The sequence below is a fragment of the Argiope bruennichi genome, chromosome 7 (genome assembly GCF_947563725.1).
Source record: "Argiope bruennichi chromosome 7, qqArgBrue1.1, whole genome shotgun sequence".
Lineage (NCBI taxonomy): Eukaryota > Metazoa > Arthropoda > Arachnida > Araneae > Araneidae > Argiope > Argiope bruennichi.
The window spans coordinates 105,674,669-105,695,580 of record NC_079157.1 but is presented as its reverse complement, the minus strand read 5'-3'; the positions used below and the strand labels follow the sequence as shown (position 1 = coordinate 105,695,580).

General features: G+C 28.0%; 1 protein-coding gene across 4 annotated transcripts in view; it reads left to right on the top strand.

Annotated features, from left to right (window-relative positions):
• Positions 1-5,631: 5,631 nt before the first annotated feature.
• The window catches only part of LOC129976459 (S1 RNA-binding domain-containing protein 1-like), a 41,097-nt gene continuing 25,816 nt past the window's right edge, over positions 5,632-20,912 (top strand). Inside the window, exons 1-7 of one of the 4 annotated variants that reach the window (XM_056090049.1) lie at positions 5,632-5,692; positions 8,685-8,895; positions 9,624-9,746; positions 10,799-10,906; positions 13,338-13,540; positions 17,486-17,600; positions 20,640-20,784. In XM_056090049.1, coding sequence (XP_055946024.1) covers positions 8,716-8,895; positions 9,624-9,746; positions 10,799-10,906; positions 13,338-13,540; positions 17,486-17,600; positions 20,640-20,784 — 874 coding nt within the window. In that variant the 5' untranslated portion in view covers positions 5,632-5,692; positions 8,685-8,715. Of the gene's footprint in view, positions 5,693-5,900; positions 6,022-8,684; positions 8,896-9,623; positions 9,747-10,798; positions 10,907-13,337; positions 13,541-17,485; positions 17,601-20,639; positions 20,785-20,912 lie in introns of those variants that run through there. The other 3 variants (XM_056090048.1, XM_056090050.1, XM_056090047.1) reach the window with 3 other exon arrangements.

Genomic DNA, 20,912 nt, shown 5'->3' with positions numbered 1-20,912 from the left:
AGTTTTCTATAGTATTGTTAAGACAAGATAAATTTTTGAACGAAAGCTTCATATTAAACTTCCACAAATTTACACACGAGGGAATCATTTGCAAATTTTTGATAATATATACATTATATAACATTTTTTTACTCCTCGTCTCTATCTCTCTCGTTCACCTGACACTCGTTAGTTTCATCTCCTGCTTCTTTGCTTAGAATAAATGAGAGATCAGCTAGAGTATCATTTTTTGGCCAACCATCATCTTCGCTGATAGATCACTGTCACTTTCATCAGAATCAAGTAAAAGTGCTTTAATTTCTTCTTCAGTGTGTTCACGATTTCTTTTACTCATAATGAAGAAATAATAAGCGTTTCAACAGAAAAATTACTCTGATAATCCAAACACCAGATTCACAGTACATAAAATAAAGAGTAGAAATTCACAACTGAAGAGAAATTTTCAGAATGGCATTCTAAAAAGGAACTCAGTATTTATATAACTTATCTCACTCTTTGAAGAGAGCGATAAAAAATACTCCCAATTTTTTTTTTTTTTTAATTTTATTTTAAAAGCGGTAGTTTGTACACGGCCTCAGAATTTCCGATAATCCTTTGATGAAAGAATAAGATGCTTGGAGTGTAAAACGACTTCCTTTCATAGTAACAAGTGTCGCTACCCATTTTGTGAGAAAACTACGATGTGAATAGACCGCATTGACAATGCAATGGTTTGTCTTTATATCATTACAATAGTCTTTCTACTGAAAAGGGCTTCTGATGCTTGTCCGAAAAATAAACAACGTGTCGGTATCCTTATATATCATTCATCGTTACCAGAGAACTTCAGTGGAAAATTTCTTTTATAAATGGCCATAAAATCTTTCCAATTTTGAGCTAACAACACGTGAAAATAGAAACTAAAACCCTTTCAAAATACAAAATGTACGCCAACAACCTATTTAGTGAATTCCTCCTCAACCCCTCCGCTCTAAGGCAGAGGGGAAACTACTGTGAAAAAGCCGCGATTGTCGAAGATAACGAGGACCTCCTGGAGTGTTCAGTAGAGTAGCCTCTTTTAATACCCATCTCCCCTAAAACGGCTAACAGCCGCCCCAAACCGCCCCACGTGGATGTTATAGGGCAAATTCTCAAACCTCCCCAAACCGCCCCGCTGGAATCGAGAGGGCTATAGGCCACTGATTTTGGAAATAAAACATTATACTGGATACGTACTTATTGGATACTGGAAATAAAACATTTTATTTCAGAATTCAACCGAATTCGAACTTGGACTGTTTCTGAAATTCTTTTAAATAGATTTACTGTGCATTTATACAAACTTTGCTCGTTTATTCAGAATGAAATGAGAACAAGAAATGGAGATTTACTGTATGAACTGTTAGGACCATTCTTGTTAAGTGGTTAACATCGTCGGTAAGATTCTAAGCTCTACACTGATAGTTCTAATCCTGAAATTCCTTCATCTATTTTTTTATATACTTAAGTATTTTTTTTAATTTTTTAAACATGTAGTCGAGTTGCTAGTGATTCTTTAAAAAGAAGTTATGATGTTGGAAATAAAATATTATGTTTTAGAATCTGGCGATAATTCGGACATTGACTGTCTCAGAAATTCTTTCATGGAATTGTTCTGTACCTTTCTATAAGCATAGCTATTCCTTTTAGAACGGAACGAGAAAAATGAAAGGGGAGATTTACTATGCGATGAAGACTGGAAAAGTCTAGCATTAGAGGTTACAATCATAAGGTGGAAGTCTTTGTTTTGTCGACGATTTGATATACCTGCCTTATAAGATTCTATTTTTCTAATAAGTATTCCTTTTTTCTGTTTAAGTGAGTAATAGATTTGTTACTGCTTTTTGGTAAAATAATCTATGGGAATAAAACTTTATATTTTGGAATCTAACAACAATTCGAATACGGAATCACTCAGAAATTCTTCCTTGGGAATGCATTGTGCGTTAAAATAAGTTTTGTTATTCCAATCAAAACGGAAAGTGAAAACTAAAGTGAAATTTACTTGGTTAAGAAAAACGAAGCAATCTTAGTCTCTTGTTACCATCGTTGTTGAAAATCTCTATTTTTTCATCGACGATTCGATTCCCGCCGTGCAGGACTATTTTATATTCTTAAAATGGGTATTTTTTAATTTCTTTTTTTATTATTATTCGATTTACAACCGATTATTGTTAAAAGGAGCTATGATACTTTAAATAAAACTTTATATTTAAAAGTCTAACAAGAATTCGAATTTGGACAGTCTCTGAATTTTTTTCATAGGAATGCTTTGTGCCTTTTAAACAAGCTTCATTATTCCATTTAGAACAGAATTAGAGAAGGAAAAGGAGATTTAATTTGTGAGGGCAATCAGAAAAGTATCGGTCTATTGTTTACAGTCGTCCATGGAATTCTTGATCCAGTCATACATTAATTTTTTTTTTTTTTTAAATATTTTTAAACATATTGTTTTTCTTTTGCTTGAAAACAGATAGTCGTTTTGTTATGGATTTTGATTAAAGAAAGGTATGAGAGAATGAAAGATAAATGCACTGTCTAAAGGAGTTTGAAATTGTCTTGATCTAGTGGCTAATATAATCGATTTGGTTTAGAATTTTGCATCGGAAGTTCGTATCTCACCATACATTATTTTTTATATATATATATCCTTAAAGAGATTATTTATCCTTTGTTTGAAAACGGGTTGTCGATCGATTTGTTACTAAGTTTGCTTAAATGAATACTATGTTTGGGGAATAAAATATTATATTTTAGATTCTTACAAGAATTTGAATTTGGATTGTCTCTGAAATTTTTCATTAAGAACTTTTTATGCTTTATATACGCTTCGATATTCTATTGAGAACAGAATGAGAGAATGAAAAGGAAATTTACTTTGTGTCGATGACCGGAGAAATCTTTGTCCAGTTGTTACAATCAACAATTTGATTGGAGTTTTTGAATCGACAGCTCGAATCTTGCAATACATTAATTTTTTATTGTCTTAAAAAGATTAATTTTTTTTCTATTTGAAAAAAGGAGCAATTAATTTAGCCTTTAAAAAGATTTATTGCAAATAAAATTTATTTTTTTATACTTCATTGACTTTTTCTTCATTTATTAATTATTAATTGAAGAATTATTAATTAAAACTTAAATTATTAATTAAATGAAGATATGATGACAGGAATAAAACATTCTATTTTAGAATTTAACACGCATTCGGATTCAGATTGTCGCTGAAATTCTTCCACAGGAATGTATTGAATCCTTTATACAGGCTTCGCTATTCCGTTGAGAATAGAATAAGAGAACGAAAGTCAAATTAATTTTATGAAGAAAATAGTCTATGTCTATTGGTTATAATCGTCGAATGGTATCTAAATTTATGGTCGACAATTCAAAATTCTCCAAATTTTAATCCATTTTTTATAATGTTAAAATGCTTTTTTTTTTAAAAAAAATTGGTTGTCGATTTCGTCTGATTTTCGTTAAGAGCGATTGATATTAGGTATATAAGATTATATTGTAGAATCTGACATGATTTCGAATTCGGACTGTCTCTGAAATTCTTCCACAGGAATGTATTGTGCCTTTACATAAGCTTAACCTTTCATTATTCCACAAGAATTAACATTGTTATAAAATGTGGCGAAGTCATCTTCTAGTGGTTGCAATCATTAGAGGGAATCATTAGAATAATTTATGCGTCGACATTTATACTTCCATTCATTTATCTATTTTTCTTTTTTGTTTACTTTCTTTTTGATATTCTTAAATGGATTAATTTTCATTTTTCCTAAATATTTTATCGATTTAATAATGATTTTGGTTAAAATAAACTATACTATTTAGAATAAATCATTATATTTTAGAATCTAACGAGAATAATGACAAGACTCTGAAATTCTACTATAGGAATGTATTGTGCTATTTCACAAGCTTCGCTATTTTATTCAGAACAGACTGAGAGAATCAAAAAGATTTACTATGTGAATAAAGCAGATTTGTTTTGTTCTTGTGGTTCAAATCTTCGATAGGAATTTAATTTTTGCATGAACAGTCCAAATCTTGCCATACTTGATTTTTTTTACTATATTAAAATATTGTTTTTCCTTTTAAAAAAAAACAGGTTGTCGATTTCCTACTAAATTTTAATTAAAAGAAGGTATGATGAGGGGAATAAAACATTATATTTTAGAATCAGAAAGAATTCGAATGCGAACTGTCTCTGATATTATGCTATAGGATCGTATTGTGCCTTTATACAAGTTTCGAGATGTACTTGGTATTAAAGTTAAAACGCAAAGAAGTCTGGGATTATGGTCACAATAGTCGATAGGAGTTTACTTCTTACATTGACAGTTCGAATCTCGCAATACCTTTCTTTGTATTTTTAGAATAATAATAATTTATTTTTTTAAAAAAAGTTAGTCGAATTGTTACTGATTTGGTTTGAAAGAAGTTATCGTAAAAAAGGATTCGTCATAGAGATGCATAATCCACGATTTTTTGAATAACAAATAATATTGCTATTGTTATTTTTCAATATGCGTTCCAAATATTTCAATCATATTATTAATTAAAAATTATTACTTAATATTAAATATAAAATTTATTAATTGTAATTAATACTTAATTTACTAATTTAACTAACGTGTGATTGAATTAATTTATCTGTTTCAGCTTACTTCTTAAATTTTATTTTTTTTCTCAAAACTATTTATTTAATTTATTTATTAGAGTGAACCATTTTCTGCAAAAGATGAGTTAAAAATATATGTCATTTCTTTAAAATGTTTACTTTAGTCCTATATTCTACCAATAGATGGCGCCAGCAGTAAGACTACATATAATCAAAGTCAATCATGTCACGAGCAATTAAAAATGATCTGTATGGAATAGCGTATCATCAAATACGAATATCGGTCACTCCCGTAAAGTGGAGCGGTGACTTCGCACTTTCCAGTGAAGCCTCGCACTTTCCAGTGAAATCACCGCTCCGATAAATTTCAGTGATATGCAATTCAATGATACGATATGATAATTCCAATAACCGGTCCGTTCACTTTTCAATCCAATCACAGATTTCTTTCGAGAGCTTCCATTGGATAGATCGTATCGTCACCGCTCCGGCAAATTTCAGTGATATCGTATCGATTGTTACTTTCTATCGTGATCCAAAACCTGTAATCGAAATATCATCAGTAAGATCGTATCAAGGATTTGAATCACACACCTCTTTGAAAAGTATTGATCACTTGTATTTGTGACTTTTTGATATTGGTTACGTAATAACCGCTCTGAAAATATTCGTCATCCCTAATTCGTCAACGAATATCATTCCAGAATTTATTAATCGGATCAAGAACACAAGAACCTACTGTTCACTTCGCAATTTCCGAATTTACAGAGTTTGTTATGAGCGCCTTTGGCTAAAAAACTAATTTTAATTTTAATCATACTAGAGTTATAACTTGCTTTTACAACTCTAAAATCAGAATTAACGGCGCGCGAAACCAATGTATCTTTTTGTATATGGCAACTAAATATAAATATAGCATGTAAATAGAATTGTAATACAGATAAAATAAAATGGAGTCAAATTAATAACGAGTGGATTATTTCACATTACGATCCCACATCTTTGAATCTTATTAGCGGAGAAACGACTGAATGAAATGAAATTCAGGTAGAGTCTCAACAGAGTTAATTAAGAATAAACAACATATCACCGTAACAAATACGATAATATAGAGGCTCAATGTTTAAGTAATTATTTTCCATTTTAATTTTGTTGTGTAATAGAATATTGCACATAATGGGATTCGAATTCTTGGCTTAAAATCATTTTCCGATTAAAAAAGAATTTTAGGCTTATTTATCTGGCAACCTGATTGATTTCATCATGTGTTTGTTTCTTTTTCGTTTGGCGGCTGGTTAAGTGAATGCGGATGGTTTTAGTTTGGAAAAAATTATCGGTAATCTGTTAAAATATATATAATTATTTCAAATTGAAGTGTAAGTTATTTATTGTCGTAAATATTTATTTTTGTCACTCCTTCGATCTTACACGCTGTATTTATTGGCAAGAGTTATTTATCGCAAACTTTTATATACAGACAGCTAAAAAAATATTGAGATCCTTGACATGCATAACACGTTGAGTTATTTATAAAAATATTAATCATATTAAGAAAACAAAAGTACTCTATAAATATTTGGACATTTCGTATATATGGTATAAGGAAAATTGTCTTACTATTTTGAATTACAATTTGATCTAGCCGTTAAAATACAGTTTAAACGCAAACACTTCTCACAAAAGTATTGGGTTACTTTTGAAATGAGACGTCTAAGAAGTATCAATAAAATTTAATTTATTGCCACTTTTTAGACTAATTTTAGATATAAAGTTTCAACCAAAAAGGTTACATATTTAACAATGGGAAGGGAAAAAAAAAATATTTCATTTGATGTGCGAAATTCGGTAATAAGTCATTGGAAAAATGAAAAACGTTGTTATAAGAAATCTTAAAGATCAATAAATTTACTGCTTTTAACTTTATTTGTAGATTGAACAAAACAACTATCTTTAATACAAGGCTGTTCAGAGATATTTAGGCAGCTTGAAGAGAAGTGGATTATAATATGTTCATTTTAATCTAAGAACTATTGCTGTAAAATTTATTTTAAAATATAAAAATAAGTTCTAAAAATCTATAAACCCTGTAACTGTCAGAAATGTTGTAAGAAAACATAAGTAATGCACGAGAATTAATTTCCTGTCTAAATCAAGATAATCAAAATATTTTATAGCAAGTTTAATTATAATAAATAATTATTTACAATAATTGATTATTTGTATCTTGTCAGGGAATAAAAATTGTACAATTGAACATAGAAGAATAATAGAAAATGTAGAATCAATAGTATAATCTCAAATGAAATGTACTGCACTGACATATTGAAAACAAATCTTCATTTTATTATTTAAATTTTATAAGAAAATAAAATAATGGCAAAAGCAAGTGAAAATAATTATTAATTTATTATTAAACTTGATGATATACTTCACTTATATAATTTATTAAATGGATACTGAATGAAATCATCAAACTAAATCAACTTATATTATTATTGGTCATCAAACTAAAAATTATCTTTATTGCTGTTATTTTTGATGAAATAAAAAAATACTTATTTAAAATAAAGTTATTATTTCTCAATAAAAATATTGGTACCAAATTTTTTAAAATTAAAATATCTTTGGGGGGGGGGAGAATATTTCTTCAGATGAGTTTCTAAATGTAAGTATGTTTTAAACTAAAAGTTTGTGCTTTTTTAATTTCTCAAACTAAATCAATTACAGTTTTCTCGATAATGAATAACACGAAGAAATATTCATAAGCTTTAAAATTCATATGAAATTGTTAAACATTCCATTTGTTTAAAGAGTTTTTTTTCCCATAAGTTTGACATATGTTAAAAAATAACATAAGAAAGTGTTTAGTTTGAAAAATTATACATACAATTATAAATAATAAGTTATAAAATACATAAATAATTTTAATTAGAATTTCATTATATAAAAATTGAAGAAACTTAGAATTACATTTAATTATTTAGCCTTATTATCATATTATTACTTTTTTCTTTCCCTCTGCTTTGAATTTCTGTTGAATTTGTTAATCCATATTGCAAATGATTCATTACAGTGGATATCTATGTTTTTACTAGATTGTCTTTAATCATTAAACAAGTATGGATTTGTTACTTAGAAGTAAAATGTAAATAAGATTTATTATTGCAAAAAGAAATGATTGGGTAAATAAAATGTTTCTTCTTTTCTTAAGTGTTCAAAATTTGAATTGGTTAAAATAAATCGAAAGGCACTCATGCATTTTCTGGATTGCCCTAATGTCTCAGTCTTGTAAAAAACTAATTCTTTAATTTTCTTTAACAGTTACACTGACAAAGAATCAAATCAGTCGATGAAAGTAACTATCTGTGCAACATTTTATTCTTTGATCGATTTTTAATCGACAGTAGAAAATGTCTGCAGATTTTATTCACATTAACATGACGGTTATTTTAGCAACTATAGGCGGATTGAATGGATGATAACAGAAGCAGATGTCTGACCTACACAGTTAATTGTCATTAATTGTGTCATTAGATTTGAACAAAATTTGCTTATTTCAACTATTTTCTATATTATAATCTTAAGATAAATTTTATTTTTGATATTCAACTCTCCATGCCTCACTTCTGACTATGAAGATTTTTGCCAACAAAACTCTTTTTTTTTTTTTTTTCCACCAATGGAAGAGCATAGTGTCACTAACAAGGGGGCATTTGCCCTTTCCTCTGTTCACCCAGTGTTTCCACCACAGATCAAATCTGTTCCAATATTTTTCAAAAATTAAGCTGTGTTTAAGATAAATGTTTCATTTTCAGGAAAAACACCTTTTGATTGTTATTAATCCCATGAAATCTTTTGCAAAAACAACAAAAAATTCTTTTTACATATTTAGTAATTGCTATTGCAGCATTTTCTCATTTAATCCTTTTTCTTCCCCTCCCCCCCCCTTCCAATATTATTTTAAATTCTAATAAAGTATTCAAAAATTTTGTAAGCATTTATATTCACATGAAATTAATTTTTATTTTTATTTTTTCAGTCCTACATCATCATAATCAATTTTAGAAATTATGGACTTGCCTCAAAAAAGGAAACGAAAACAACGAATTAAAATAGAAAGTCAGAATAGTGAGGATGATTCTGTTGTTGATATCTCTACTGATGATGATGGGGATTATGTTCCATCTCCAGAAAAGAAAAAAGCGAAAATAGAAGCTGCGAAGAAGGAAAAGAAGGAACCAAAGCCAAAAGTATTTTTTATTCCATTTCTTAACTACAGTGTATGATATATTTCTAAAAAATGTTTGCAAGATGATTATAAATTTTAGATTTCTGTGAGAATCTAATTAATTTGTTATGGAGAGTTTTCAAATTACATAAATTTTTACCATATTTATTTATATATAATAGCAATAATAATATCTTGCTTGATTTTTACAAATATTCTAATGCAGTGATAACTTGAATCAGGACTTACTTATCATGTGTACACAATATGTGTAATGATAAATGTTTCTTTAAATTTAAGCTCAGGATGCAATATCATATTAATATCTTAAATTCATAACTGTTTTACAGTGGATGATAGATATTTGAGTTATAGCCATCAGCTAAGATAATGCATTTATTAAAAGGTCTGAAATGAATAATATATATTTATAATTATCTGATTATCACCAAATCTTACAGATCAGTTTTGAACTTTTGTGTTATTTTTCAGAACAAATTATTTTATGTTTGAAAATTAATGGTATTTTACTAATAAAAAAAGTTCCACTTCACAATAAAAATTATAGTTGGATTTAAAACTAACTGTTCTAGTTTTAATTCAGTCTTAATTTATTATTTTAAAATTTTAATCACTGATTAAATTATAGTTATAAATTGTTTTGCATATTTAGCTTCTTTAATTATTAAAAATAGATGAAAATTATTGTTCATTTAGTTTCATTACTTGACAAACTTTTTTAATTTTTAGAAAGAGCCAAAGCCTAAAACCGTTAGAAATAAAACAGTGGCCAGTAAATCCAGAGGTACAAAAAAGAAGAATTCAATAGATGCTGCTGTGACTGATGGGCCAGATACAGTAATAACAGAAGATGTAATCTATCTTCATACTATGAAATCTTGCTGTCTGAATTAATTATGAATTTTTTTTTTCAAACCACATTATTTTGACATATTTATAATTCACTGTTATAAATCTAATCTCAAATATGTACTAGATTTTTTAAAAAAAATATTAACTGATAAAGTATAAAAGTGCTGTTGCTATCAAAAAAAAAAAAAAAATGAACGTATTTTTTGTTGAAGTAAAATACTTTGGTACATTTTTCTGTGTTACTGGTTTTGGTTTGATTTAGTTTATCCAATTTGAAAACTACATTTAAAAAAAAAATTCTAATTTTGTTCTGTGGCCAAATGATAATAAACAGAAGTAAAATTTCAAATGCCATGTCTCGAAAATTCCACTCCATATTTCATTGCAATAGATTTATCATACATTAAAATTGTGTACATAACTGACTGGATCAAATGTCCTCCCACTGTGTAGTGTGAAAAGTGTAAAGAGCAGTGGCAATTTGGAGGTCATATTTGCCATCTTCTATATTCAAAATTACGAGTTCTATACCAAAATATCCATGACATTTCTTCATGTGCAGTTAAATAGTATGAATAAAAAAATGCAAAACTGCACTTTTTCTTTTATTTATGGATTTGAGATAAATAGCTTCATATAATACTGTGTGTGTGTGATGCTTCTAATGTTCTTAAATCGATTCTTTCAAATTTAAATGTTCTGTTTTCATTTCAATTACATTATTATTTCAGTGGTGTTTAAAAAAGAAATTATGCTTGCAAATTTTTAGTAGATGAAAGGATAATAAATATAGAAAGTAACAACCAATTTCTGGTACTTTTATACTTTTATTTAATTAAAATCCAGTATAATACAGTTATTCTGTGTAAAATTCTTCCTACAAAATTGCATATAATTATTAATTTATAATATTGATAAAATAATTCATATGTTTTTCAGTTTTTTTTAACACAAATTTATGAATGTAATTATAATTAGCTCTTATCTTATATCTATTATGCAATAAATTATTATTTCAAGTGGTTTCTTAAGTTGCTAATTTTATTTGTTAGGTTATTCCATCTTCAAGTTTAGATCATGATGAGGATGATGAATTGATGCCTCAGCAAACAAAAAGTGATGCAGAACTAGAAAAAATTGTTGCCCAAGCTGTCCAAAAAGTAAATACTAATCAGATGATCCCTTTAAATTTTTTTTACTATTTTGCCCAATTTTGTAATGCTGATGATGGTATACATTTTCAATACATATGCATTTTTATTGCAATAATTTATACATTTTTTATTCAAATATAAAATCTGAAAATTCTCTTTAATTTTTAGAATTTTTCCTGAAGTTTTTATTTGTTCAGTTGATTTTGTTTATTTTTTTTAATTATTTTAAATGCTCAATAACTTCAAATTTTCACACATAATTTAGGTTTCCAGTATGTAATTTTTACATTTTTTTAATAAGCATTGTCATGTTAAAAATTCAATTATAAAATTTTTCAGTTAAAAAGTGCAAATACACTAATACAAATTTGTTTTAAAAATTTAGATGAAAAAAACTGTATTAAAATATGTGACCTATCTATACTAAACAAATTGTTTAAGTTTTTATTGAATGAAAATCCAATTCATATGCATTTTTAATGTTGCTGAAAACAAGATAAAATTATATTGAAATAAAGTAAAAGAGAAAAAAAAACTTTTATTAGTGTTGAAGCGGTGTGGGATGTGCTAGGATAGAACCTGGGACCTTGTGGTTAGCAGTCCAGTAACTTAACAATTATACCAAAACAGCTGTTCGGGTAGAAGAGTTGTTAACTGGCTTATATGCTATTCACCACAGTACTCTCCCTCCAGTGAGTCGGGGGTGAGACGAATGATATGACTGTTGATTGGTGAAGTATTGAGTAGCTTTTGTCTAAATGGGCCTGTACCCAGTTTGAATAGCGCCAAGCATTATGGCGAGCGTGTGTGGGTGCTGATGCGCCAAGTGAGTCTTACGGCTTTTTCGGTTTGCTGCGTCACGTGAATCTGACGACTTTGGTTGCGGGTAGATGGCGCCACAACAGCTGTACGAAGGTTAAAGGTTCAGAGTCCGAGGTCACCAATTTTAGCGGTGAGTGAAATGCGCTAGGATAGAACCTGGGACCTTGTTTTTAGCAGTCCAGTAACTTAACAATTATACAAACAGCTGTTCGGGTAGAAGAGTTGTTAACTGGCTTATATGCTATTCACCACAGTGTACTAAAAAAAGTACAATAGAAATGAAAAGTTGAAAGTACAAATTAGAGAATCTTAAAATCATTTTTTCCCAAATTCATCATTGGGTGGAATTGTATTTATATAATCAAAATGCAATTGAATTAATTGATTAACTTAATATTTGTTCCAAAAATTTTGAAACAGTGTATTGTCTTTGGCAATTCTCAAACAAATAGAATTTCAAAGCTCTGATGCATCAGGTCCTGAAAAATCAGTTATTAAAATTCATTTTTGTAAATATGAAACTAGTCAAGTCAAATAAATATTAATAAAAATACTATTAGGTTGTTAGAAATTATCACCAAATATATATTACAGGTAAAATATCAGCTTTCTGTCAATGTAGTAACCACAAAATGTCTACTATTTAGATAATAAAAAAGTAATTTGAGTTCATTTTTGTATTCAAATAATTCTGAATTTTACATTTATTGTATTTAATCGAAGAGTTGTTTTTATATATGTAACTTAATAATCTCCTAAATTATACTAAGTTTGATTTTAACATTTCAAAATATTCTTCTGTGAACAGATGTTTAAGAATCGATTTTTACCCCCTTACTGTATCTAAGGAAACTGAGCTCAAATTTAATCTTTCTATTTTGAAAATTATCATCAGGTTTCAATAAACTAATTTTTTTTAACTAAAAGATAAATTTAAAAAAAAATTATTACTGTATTAACACTGACTTAACACATTCTGTGGAAGCATGGATTTCATCATTTTCAGAATCAAATCTTATCATTTTTTTAAAAAAACTTATTAGATTAGCTTTCTTTTATGAGATCTTTTTTTCTACTATATTTTTAATATTTAAAGCTTTTTTTTTTGTATAAATAATTCAGTTTAAAGATCAATTAATCATATATACTTTACTTTTTGGTGTTTATGTTGGGTGCAGCTCATTATTGCTTGTTGTTCAATTTTTTAAATAGAAATATTTCATGTATGTGTCATGTCTGATTAACAGCAATTTGTGATAACTTTATTACTGTGACCCAGTGTTTGTTAATTTTATTTTATTTTTAAAATATTTTTTTTATTTAAATCCAAATATCAGCAAGTAAATTTTTGCTTTAGAATGATATATATACTAAATTCTTAATGTTAAAACTATCTAACTGTGAGATCAATTTTTTAAAAATCAAATTTGATGGTTGAACACATCAACACATCTAAAGCTTCCATTGCTAAAATATCTGAAATTACTGTACTTTGAAATATTTTCTACTAACAAATATTTATTTTGAAATGTTCTAATTATCAATAAACAGTTATAATTAATACCATGAGAGGGAAAGTTTAGTTTAATTCTACAGTATGAATTTTTGTCATTAGGCAAAAGAATTCTGTGAACCTTGGCGTGAAGAGGAAGTGGTTGCAGAGTCATGTGAAGTACCTGTAGAATGTGCTAGGAATGTAATGAAGCTTTTAGACCAAGATTGCACAATACCTTTCATTGTTAGATATCGGAAACAAATGACTGGGGGTATGCAAGCAGAGAAACTTAGAGAAATACAAGAATCCTATGATGAAGTAAAGTATGAAAATTGAATATATTGTTATGTATATATGATTGATTCTTGTTTAAGTATTCCATCTAGATTTATTGATAACTGATTTTACCTTCTAATTTTAATTATGGGATTTTTACCTTTACCGAATATTGAGTTCGCAACTATCTGGCTTCCGTACTATCCAGCCTAGTTTTCTTTTATTGAAATTAAATGAGGAAGGCCAGGCGGCGAGTTATGACAGGAAAAGAGCAGTGTTCTGCTCCTTGTTCATTGATTCATCAATGTGTAATGAACCTCAATTGTTGCCACTGTCCCTGATTATAACTGCACAGTATGTATAGTATTCATAAATTGTTCTTGTGGTATGCTTAATGTTTTTTTAATTGTACCATAGTGAAGATTGCAGAATTTTGAAATGTACAGTGCAGTTTATAAACATATATAAATTACCAGTACAGAACTTTTTATTTTAAGTCGTAACATTATCAGCAACTGCTTCTATGATTTACCAAGCCATATTCACATTCTACGTGCCTTGAAATAAATTTAGGGCTTAGTACTCAATAAGGAGTGAGAAAATACATATTATAATGGTGAGTTTTGGTATAAAAACTTTTATCTTCTAGTATTGGTGAGCAAAGAAAGGAGTTCAAAGAACCCCGGCCTATCCTGGTTTTTTTTTGTTATCCTATCAGATATTCAGGAGTTTACTGTATACATAAAGAAGAAAATATGTACATTTGTTAATTCCAATGAGTGCATTCAAAACAGAAAATGTCTGTTACAAGAATTTCTCTGGAAAGGTGAGTAGTAGCAACATGAAATTACTATATACCATTCTGGGTTCATATTGTTACGAATCTGTAATGCTGCTTCCCAGCATAGTTGGTTCCACCATCCGAAAGAATGTTTTACAGTCATCTATATTGGACGGAGTCCGTGTGTCGCGTCGGAGGTCCCGGAGCTTGGCGACGAATTTGGCGACTTTGGCACCCGTCCAGTAGGAACCGAGATACGCCTCGAACGTTCCTGATTGGTTGAGAGGCTTCTAGCCCCGCCTCCTGAGACCTATAAAAGGAGGCGGCCGTGGCTGCCAGGGTCGTCGTCGTAGTCGGGATCGACGGTAAAGAACTGGCCTTCCAGAGATAAGCGGAGCAGCGACGAAGTGAAGCTAGTGCTGAACTAAGCTCTGCACTACTGTCTACAGTAGAGACTTGTTGCATGCTGCTGTTTATGCTGTTTTGTATGCTGCACGTCTCGGTTGAAGATAATCGTCTTTTGTGCTGTATATAGTTGTCGTCTTTGTGTTGTCTTGTGTGTCTTCATGTAAATAAACGTCGTTGTTTTATTTTCTACTGCCGCCTGCTGATGGAGCGTTCTCCACACCATATAACTCCCTCTATCCAAACGAACCCGGAAATTTCGTAACAATATCTACACTAAATGTGCTGCGTTTTTTACTTAAAAAAATAATTATTCCTTCAGATATTTAATTAAATAATAAGAATTTTGACATTTTTGCTCAGATTTTTATTAATATCTAAAATAATCATCGTGTGAAAATGACAAAATCAATAGGATTTTAGGCCAAGGTAACAAAAACTATGTTACAAACTATTGTTTTTATAACAATATTGAGGAGCAAAAAAATAGAATCTCATTGATACACTTTTATCAAAGCATTCAAATCATGAAAATGAAGAGAAAAGAAGGATTTAGCTACCTGTCATGTGGTAAGATGATACAGAAGAGAGTGAGAGAAGACACTGCATGTGAAAACTGTATATTTAAATGTCAAAATGCCCAGATATGAAAATATTTTTGATCTGAGAGACAGTGGTTGTATCATATAGTTCATTTTAATTAATGCAGCTATTGCAAAATTCAAGATTAGGTTACATGCAGTATTTTAAGTCTCTTGTTGAAGTTTGATGATGTTGCACAACATTGATGGATCCTTCATTTTCCTGTATGGAGCTAGTTGTCTGTATAAGACATTCTTCAAATAAATGTAAGCCTGTGATTTTACAAATTGTATTTGCACTTTATTGACTGTGATTTCTAATGGAAGTCAAACAGGAAATGGCAGCTATTTGAAAGAAAACCAATCAAAAGAAAGATAAAATAGGATTAAGATCTGTACATCTTCAACAGCAGATTTAAAAAGTTTTTTTTTCACTTCTAGCTTTGAATCATTATAATACACATAACATTAAAAAATTGTTTAGCAAATTTAATTCAATTCATATGTTGTACTTAATAATAAATATATAATTATACAAAATAAATATATAAGTTGTACTCAGAATTTATTAAGTTCATTCAATGAATTTGATTCATACCTTGTACTTAAATAATACTGGAGGACAATCAGCAGGTCAGATGTGATTAAGATTTTTTTTAAAAATCAAAGACTACTTGCATGTACATAAATTGTATAAAGTAAGTATAATTAATATTGAAGATCCATGTTTTTTCTCACATTTATGATAATGGTCTAAAATTTAATTATTTTTTAGTTTTAATTAAATATTATTGAGTACTATATTAGTATTGTACTATATTTATTTAGTGCTATATTAGTATTGCTGTTACTTTTAAATGCATTTGTAGTAATAACACTAGATTTTGTAAAATCCAAAGTTTATTATTCTTTAAACTTCATTTTACATCAGTCCTTCAAAAGATGTAAACAATGCTTTAAAATATACAAATTTTACAAAAGCTCTGTACATTTTACAATTGATGTATTTTCCATTATAAAAACAGATATTTACTTTAAAGGTTTCAGAGTTTTTAATCAAGTTATTGCAAAAATAGAATAATAGTACACTGATATTCTTTTTTGTTTTTATCAGTGAATGAAAAAAAGAGATGCTTATTGCAAATACACCTTTTGTAATTCATGGATGTTAAATTTTCACCTGCTGTTTTTGTTTTTAAGTTTTGTTTGGAAATTATCCTCTTTCCTCAAAAAGGAAGTATTTTAATCATCATAAAATTCAATCTTGAGATATTGACAAATCTCCATTCTTGAATTTGAAAAACCTTTTTCAAATTATGCTTCTGTGTCTGTGAACGCAGTAACTAAGAAATGCATTGAACTAAATGGATAAATTCAATCTGTGCACATTATATCAAATTTGTATATTTTTATCAAATTTCGGGTTAAATGCATTTGATATTGAAAGTCTGTGCCCATATGCATTTGAATGCAATAACGGAAAACAAAGAGCTAATGGCAGAAATTTTTTTAATAGTCTTATAATTTTTGATGAGTAATTTTGCCTGATATTTTGTCAGTATATCTATTTATATTCATGTGATTGTGATAATTCTGTAATGCAATGATTTTGAAAGTATGAACTTGGTTTGTGTTCTTATAATTTAAATCAAATTCTATTATCAATTTAAGAATGCATCTAAAATGGGGATTCAATTGTTGTTGTTTGTATTTATTTACTAATAAAATGTCTGTATTGTGGCAATAAACAAGAAAGTTGGAAAGAGTCACTCTTCCATCTTTGATTCTTATAGCAGTAAATGTGAGGATTTGTTACAATCTCGAGTTTGCTTGATGTCTACAGTTTTCATGAAAGGAAATATTTTTATTGAAGTATGTTATGAGATGTGGAATTTTCTTTCTTCCTATGTTTCTGCTCAATTCTTGGTACTAAAATGCTTTAATGCTAATGCTTTAGCTATATTTTTATCTATTAGTTAACATACAAATATCGATTATTATTTTTAAAAACATTTTCTAATCCAATATCATCTAATTAATACTTGCTGAACTACTCAACAACTCGTATTGAAATATATATATAAAAAAAATTATCTTTTTAATTTTTTTTTTTAATATTTATATTTAAAATGGCCACAATTGTTGATTCATTCGTTTTTAAAAAATTAAGTGTAATAAATTTTTTACATTAAATTGAAAATAAATCGTTTCTTCCAATCTTACAGGCAAGTTCATAAGAAAGTTGAAACTATTCTGAAAACCATAAAACATGAAAAATTTGATGAAACTGTAGCTGCCTCATTTTTATGTGCCAAAACACTGGATGAAGTTGAGCTGTTGGTAAGTTTTATATCTTTGTTTAGTAGATAAGACATTTTTTTCATAAAATAAGTTTTATATTTTGTAAATAAGAATGAATAATTCCATTATTTAATGAATATTGGTTATTTCAGTTAATTGAGGCATGAATTTAATCTAATGTCTTTTTTTTTGCATAAAGCTATATTTGATTTATTTTCTTTCATTAATGATATGGCAGCTATTATCAATCAAAGTTGTGTCACTTAATTATATTATAAAAAATATTCTAAAGATGTTGAAACACATGTTAATTTTTTATCTGTAAGCAGATACTATAAATTTCGAAAGACTTTAAAAGTAAGTTAGAAATTAGTTTTTGTCTACAAAATAAAGCTTTTATTAATTAACAGAAGGTTACTCTTCTTAAAATTTCTATACAATCCCCTTAGGTCAGTTAGAAACTTTTTCCCATTCTTAAAAATAGAACATTATTCAAAAAAAAAGAATACTTGTGCCTTTAAAATTGATTGGTTATTGGTTAACAAAATAAAAATAGATGACTATTTTTTCTCTCCATTTAAAATGGTTAAAAGAAAGACAATGTATAAATCTGAAATGTTCTTTAGATCATTTAATAGGACAGTAAAAAATGTGTTTATTCAGTAAATAAAAGTAATTTTTTTCTTTTTCAATTTTTTTTCCCATTCAGTTATGCTCTATAAATGATTTTTAAAATATTTATGCTCTATAAATAACTGAATCAAAAAATTTTATATTTCAAGTTTTGAACTACATGGAAATAAAAAAAGAGAGAGATCTTTTGAATAGTTTGTTTCATGGGGGGGGGGCATGATATATATATATATATATATATATATATATATATATATAGAGAGAGAGAGAGAGAGAGAGAGAGAGAAAATTAAAAGAAAAAAAAACAAATATACTATTCCAGTTATGGCCTGATTGTTCCAATTATTCATCCCAAAGAATTTTTGAAGTAAATTTCAAATTACTATTGAATGTTTCCGAAGCTTTTTGATTTGTTGTTCTACAACTTGTTCATGGATCCATGGGAACATATATTGATAGTTTTGAAAAGGACTTTAAAAAGTTGTGTTTGGATATATGTTACAAACTGAATAAACAAAGTTAAAAAAGAGAAGAATGAAAGAATTATTTGCAGCTATTACTCCTCTTTTAAGAATCATTTTGCCATAAATATTTGATGGAAAGCTAAATGAACTTAACTTCTGTGAGTTCACAATCCCTTGACGAAAATAGTAATTGCACATGCCCTTCTGAAATGCAGCAACATCATTTAATCCAGATGTCTTTGTCCCTTACATCCCTACACTTTTCATGCAGTTTGAATAATATTTAAGTAGGTGAAAAGTATTATCTTTCTGAATTTTGATTGCAGTAATGTGAAAGGCTGCTTGACAAAACATATTACATTTACCTCTTTACAATTCTTAGTTAAAATGGGCTAAGCATTTCTTAAATTTTCTTCACATTTTGAACTGTTCTCTTTTAGGTCTAGCTGTAATAATGCTGATATATGTAATTATGAATTAACATAAAAAATAAATATTTGTTATAAAAATTTATTTAAATATATTATTAATTAAAATAATGTCAATACAATTTAAATTAGATTTACTTTAATTATGTGAATGAAATAAACAACTCTCACTAAAAATAAATAAATAAAAACTATACAAAGTTAGAGAATTGATTAATGTCTACAAAATCCAATGAAAATTTTCTTATGAAGATAAATTTACCAAAGAGAACAAATAGCAAAAAATAGTTAATATTTCAATTAACAATTTATATTTTTTTATTACAATTGGAAGAGAAATTTTACACAATATGCTGTTGATTCAAAGTTTGAATCATCTCTGCAAATTTTACATACATCATGCTAACATGAAGTGGTTGCATTATATAAAAAACAAAATTACTTGAAATATCATCTTTTTAGAACTAATCTAAACAGTTTTTTTATGATTATTAATATATATATATATATATATATATATATATATATATATATATATATATATTTAATCGGTTAGAAAATGCAATACTTCAAAATGACATTAAGAAAATTTGTAAATGTATTGGAGTTTGGCAGAATTCAAAAGACTGCTTCCTATTCTTTTTCTCCTGTGCTTGATATACTCTTTTATCTAATTAAATATACAGTTACCATAATTTTTCAATTAATCACTGTTCATTCAACTAAAAAAAATAGTTCTGCTATTTTTTAATAATGATGTAGATGCTGAAAATCAAAACTTTTTAATTGATTATTTTTTCTAAAAAATTCATATCTTGCAATAATGAATCAAATAATCAAGAAACAATCCCTAGTGATAAGTAGGTATTTATCTGGAAAGAAGTGAATTGATAATAGCATTTCTAATTTTGCTTTTTGATGTTAAGATATTGCAGAAGATACTTATGCCTAAGATGTTTATTATGTTTTTTCTGTGATAGAAAATGAAAAGAAAAATTGATGCATTAAACTTATTTATATATTTCATGCTTGTACTTAATAATTTTCATTACAAAGTTACCACATTTAAAATTTTATTCATTACATTGTTGCTGATATATTAATAATAAAATTTTATTATACTAAATGCTTCCAGTGGTTCTTTAATGATTAAACTTATTATTTTTTTTGTAAATTTATTTTTTCCACAATTCTTAACTCACTGGATGGCACTTCATATATAGGAACAAGAAGTTGCCATATAAATAAGTAGGCTCTCATTTCCAGGGTCGAATCCCCCATTTCAATGTTAAATCATAATCCTTTATGAGTAGTGGGCAGATGGACTATGCCTTAATGAGAACCATTTTCTGTTCATTTCAGTGTCTGATTTATTTGTTGTGATGATTCATGCATTCAGATTAACATGAATGCTAGTAGGGCAGGGACAGCTCTTTTATGTTTTTCGATGTTTGAAGTGAATTTATTAAATGAGGTAATTCTATCAAATGCAATTGATGTCTCTTGATTTTCTCATTTTAAAGTCACTGTTTTTTCCTTCCCCATTTCTTTAGTATGCTCCTTTCAAACCTGGTAGTAAGAGAACATTGGCAGAGCGATCCAAGCAGTTGGGATTAGAACCATTAGCATTGCAATTGCTAGAACTGAAAACCTCCCTAAGTCAAATCAATCTGCAATCTTATATTAAACCTGTGAAAGGTAATATCATTGTTTATAATAATTTCACTAGGAATGAGTATTTGTGGCTTTTTTTAGGCCACTTTCTAAAGGCTAAATTTTACTTGTTGTGTTATTTGTTTTATAAAACTTCTATTAAAATTTTTATA